Here is a 4,918-nt window from a genome sequence, read left to right on the forward strand (position 1 = left end):
CGTTTTTTGGGCGTCCTAGGAGGCCGACTACTGAAGCAAATCTACAAACATGGGGCGCCGGTACTATTGACGCCCCTGTTGCCATCCAAGGAAATTAGCACACTTCTTCCTTCCTTCTCTGGTGTTCTAAGAAGCTGATACTCATACGGCTGTTAATTTGTATCAAATGTACAAATTGGCTTACTCGTGGGCCTCAAATTTAATTGATCGATCAACCTTTTGGGTCTCAAATTTAATTGACTTTTGGGCCTCAAATTTAATTGATCGATCAACCTTTTGGGTCTCAAATTTAATTGACTTTTGGGCCTCAAATTTAATTGATCGATCAACCTTTTGGGTCTCAAATTTAATTGACTTTTGGGCCTCAAATTTAATTGATCGATCAGCCTTGCAAAACTATAACCACATTAGGCAATGTGCAGTGTGCTTGTCAACACCTTAGCCTATATATAGAACTATTACTCCAAACAAATTAAACCTAAATCTTAGGCAGCAACAAGTCACAAACTTAATTGATCGAGCCACAGCAACGTGTGAAGCTGTGCAACACGGAACATTGTCCAGTACAACACTTGAAACATAAGGGGTGCAAACATCGATCCAAACAAACGATGTGAACAAAAGCAAAGGAAAAGAAACAGCAGCAGATCATGCATGAAACCACACAGGGAGCAAGCAAGAAAAAGGCAATCACTTCTACGTAGTCCTCGCACTCGTCAATGCGTATTAGCAAACCACTAACGCATGCATGCGTGCATGGGGGCGTTGACACGATGCTTCGCCTCGTTCAGATGGCGGCAGAGGAGCCATGGTGATGGTGGGCGGCGCCGGTGATCATGGCACTCCACAGGCCGAGCCCGCCCAGGGAGCTGATGGAGGTCTCCGTCGGCGCGCGGCTCGCCTCGCCGCACCACTCCAGCGACAGCAGCCTCTCCGCCTGCGGCTTCATCTCGGCGACGACACTGTCACGCTCAGCCCGCGACGTCGCGCCACCAAACGGAAGCGCGAGGTGCTCTCCAAGGCCGGCTGCGTACCGGAGCGCGTTCAGTGCGTGGTACTCTGCGCCGCCTCCGCCGCTTCCGTTGGCAATGCCCATCATGCCTGGCCCGGTGAAGTGAGCCTCAGAGTTCGCGCTCTCAAAGCCGCCGGAACCCGAGAGGATGTGGTCGTACTTCCAGTCGAAGAGCCCGAGGCTGCAGAGCGGGTCGGCGGCAGAGACCGCCGGCGGCTGCATCCCAGAGAAGGACAGGTGGAGGCCGGTCTCCGCCATGTGCCGGCCGTGATGAAGCTGCTGCATCATCGAAATCGGCGGCGCGATGGCGGCGGCAGCCGAGGGCTTCTTGGCGGCGCTGGCGCGCTTGTTCTTGCGGCAGCCGCCGCCGACGGGGACGTTGCGGAGGGAGCCGCCCTTGGTCCAGTAGCGGCGGCACGTCTTGCAGAAGTAGCGGGGCTGGGAGAGGCTGTAGTTGTTGTAGTAGCAGAACTTGGTGTGCGTGGAGTCGCAGCGCGGGCACTTGAGCGGCTGGTCGTGCTGCGGGCGCAGCCGCCGGTCCGCCGCCTGCTGGGCCTGCATCGGCTCCGGGCACGCGATGATCAGCTCCCCCGACGGCGACGACGACCCCATCCCTCCCTGGTCCTCGGGGACGATGCCCTGAAAGCAAAAGGCACACGCCAGATCAACGTCAGCACGTTGTCGCAATGTGATCTGTAATCATCATTAGCTGTGGCATGTGACAGAAGAATGGAAGCCTCGGAATGCGCGAAAGCGTCTTGGCCAAGCTGCTAGCTGCATGCATGGTCCCATGCATGTCGCAAGCTGCATGGAGACCAAGCTAGGGTTTCTCAAAGGGTAAAGCTTGCGACACCCATGGTGCTCCATGATGGAAGCATCAAGTAGGTCCAAGTTCTAGATCGATCTGGGGCCGATCCTATGGTATACGTACTTTTAGACTCAGACTGATCACTTGCTTTCCATCACATGCAAAAGTAACAAGGGGTGTGTAGATTTCTTGAGGGCCATACGTAGTGTACTTGGTGACTTGGTCTTGATCTCGATCTCCACCATTCTCCATGCATTTCTCATGATTACTCGCAACTCTAGATCCTTAAGAGTGATCTTAGTCTAGCTTGTTCCTAGTTATACATATACAGTTAATTTATGTCAAATATGCAATGAATTATGCAGAGCTGCAGACTGTATGCATTGGTTTGTTGTGCCCTAGCTACCATCCCATCCAAGCTTAATTTGACAACATGAATGTTACTCCCCCCATTCGTAGTGGATATAGATTTTTTGAGAAGTCAAGCTTTGCAAACATTGAACAAGTTTATAAAGAAAACTACCTATATTGAATACAAATATATATTACTAGATACATCCTCAGACATTTTTCTTACTGTATATGTTAGGTGTTGCAGATATAATATGAATGATTTTTCTCTGTAGACTTGGTCTATTCTAAAAAAACAATATGCGATGCATTATGGAACATAAGTAGTACGAGAGTTACCCTCAGAGTTCAAGCCAAGTCTCCATAAAAAAGGCAATTCTACTCATAATGTAATACTGTGCTAAATCTGCCTCCGCTCGTAATGCCATTATTTCTCCGCACTAACATTTTTACCTTTCAAGGAGAGGCGGAATTTATGTCATGTTCAAAAGTAAAAGTGAAACTTATCAGATGATTGAGTTGTACTTGTTTGAATCTCTTTATCTTGTCGTTGCTTTTGCTTGCAACACATGTGGGTCTCTGGTTAGCTAGTCGATAGCTACCATTCACTTTTCACAGTTTCTTAAAATGGACACGCACTAAAACTACTATAATGTCTGGTAGAATGCCCGCTTTTGTTGCATCTTTTGCTTGTTTTCCTTTTAAAGTTTCTTTTGTAACAAAGCTATGGAAACAAAATGTTTATTGTATCTTAAAATGTGGTATTTACACTGGTGAGAAATATCCATTTATGGTCCAAAGCTGAAACAACCGGATGCTGTTTACATGGATGATGGAACAGTGCATGTTTCTCACACATATCTCCTACAGTAAATTAGGTCAGCTCATGTAGATACTACGCGTCTCACAAATTAACTAGGGTCTGTCCAAACAAATTAACTAGGGTGTTATCCAATAAAATCTTGTTTCCCCGTTACCCTTCCACAAATCTCAGTGCAGAGACATCTTAAAAATATCTCAAGCGACTTTGATTTAGCAAAATCATACTAATAATTAATTGATGCTCTTACCAGTAGTACTCGTGAAAACTGTTAGGGTAAAGGAAAAGTTTTAGAACCTCTGAAGCAAAAGGTACAAACGAAAGAAAAGAACAGAAATACGGACTAAGCTTATCAATGAAACTACATGCACTAGCTAGTAGCTACTGGTCTAAATACCCCAACTGACTAAGAGAATTTACATATGTTCGTTCATACTACATACGATCAACGACGACAGGAAATCTTTTCAAGTTAAGCTAATCAAGTATCAGGATCCAGCTGCCTGTAGATCTGCAGCGCCTAGGTACGTACTATACCAGTGTCGAATAGGTCGATCTATGAAGATGTAGAGCTATTAATTCTCCTCCAACAGTCTTTATAATTGATTTGGATGCAGAATATTCCTATTAGAGTGACGCTTGTTTCTTCCTATGCTGCTAGCTAGGTCAATTAATCACAACTTTGATCTCGTTCTACACGAGCAAGCAATCTACATATGTCCACTGCTAGCTAGTGTCGAATAGGTAGATCTATGAAGATGTAGACTGGAAAACGAAAGCAGTGGTTATTTTCTGAAGACTGCATGCTAGCTAGACTAGCTATATGTCCACACCAGCGTATGTGAACACGGTCTCATCTCAAGATGAGGAGATGGACAAAAATCACGTTGATCACGCAAAGCCAAATCAAACCAAGTGCTCCCGGGTCCCGGCAAAAAGAAGTGCTAGTTGATCACGCAAATCAAACAAAGTGCTTGTTAATTACAAGCACGATAGGTATGTATGTGTGAGTGACATACCTTGAGCCAGTCGGAGTCCATGCAGAAATGCATCGGATGAGCTGCGCCTGCCATCATCGATCGCCCGGGCTTCCCGATCGATCAACCAGTCAAGGCACCCCAAAGATGCGGTAACCTCACTGCCAGCGGCTAGCTACGCACGTAACTCCGGCAAATCCAAGATCCAGCAGCAACTCAAACCTAGATACGATCGATGGTCTACACCTACTGCACACGCACGCGGCCTGCTTGTTCTCGTTTCGTTATTTTGTCGACGGGTTTAAGGGCGATTGGTTAGCTAAGAGGAGGCGGATTCACCGATTAGCTAGGAAGAACATGAAGATGAAGAGGAGGGCGGGGTGGATCGACGCAGAGATACTGGACAGGAGAAGAGAGGCTATGGAGAAGGAAGAGGAGATATGAGGCAGCGAAGCTGGTGGGCTGCGGTGCTACTGGTAGTTGGTGAGAGACGTGGAGGGGGGAGATGTGAATAAGAAGGGAGCGAAAAGCAGCGGAGCCATGGCCAAAGCCCCAACCGGATGGAGGACGGACTCGATCGAACGAGCTTGGTGTGGGTAGGCTACTGTGCTGCTGCCTCTGATCGCCAGGAGCTCGGCCTGGCTTGGCCTGGCTCGATGGTGGTGGTGGGGTTGGTTGCATGCGACGCATGTTGCGGGGTGTGGTGGGGCGGGTGGGGAGGCCCACCGTGTCGGGGTGAAGTCTGTGTGGAGACATGGCGTGGGGGAAGACGGCCCTCGCCACTGGTGGGCCTGCCTACGCGCGCGGCTCGCATCCCGCGGCGTGTGCGCGTGTCGGTCGGCGGCCTTCATCTTCATGCTAGCCTCCTCTCTAGCGCCTACGGCTGGCTACGTATCCCCATCGACTTCCCCACGATCGGTGGGTGGTCCGGTTCACGGTTCGCGGCGTTG

General features: G+C 48.9%; 1 protein-coding gene across 1 annotated transcript; it reads right to left on the minus strand.

Annotated features, from left to right (window-relative positions):
• Window positions 1-485: 485 nt before the first annotated feature.
• Window positions 486-4,574, minus strand: LOC119326547 (dof zinc finger protein DOF5.6-like). Its single transcript, XM_037600181.1, has 2 exons — window positions 4,011-4,574; window positions 486-1,651 (listed from the first exon to the last, which is right to left on the minus strand). Exons 1-2 carry the CDS (start codon window positions 4,065-4,067, stop codon window positions 788-790), a joined length of 921 nt encoding a protein of 306 aa, XP_037456078.1. The 5' UTR covers window positions 4,068-4,574; the 3' UTR covers window positions 486-787.
• Window positions 4,575-4,918: the final 344 nt, after the last annotated feature.

Source organism: Triticum dicoccoides, chromosome 6B, assembly GCF_002162155.2.
Source record: "Triticum dicoccoides isolate Atlit2015 ecotype Zavitan chromosome 6B, WEW_v2.0, whole genome shotgun sequence".
NCBI lineage: Eukaryota > Viridiplantae > Streptophyta > Magnoliopsida > Poales > Poaceae > Triticum > Triticum dicoccoides.

Excerpts from the sequence above, each read along its gene's own strand:
- LOC119326547 (XM_037600181.1), bottom strand. The coding sequence starts at position 4,067 with ATGATGGCAGGCGCAGCTCATCCGATGCATTTCTGCATGGACTCCGAC. Across the intron at positions 1,652-4,010 it reads TGGACTCCGACTGGCTCAAG|GGCATCGTCCCCGAGGACCA; the intron begins GTATGTCACTCA and ends TTTTGCTTTCAG.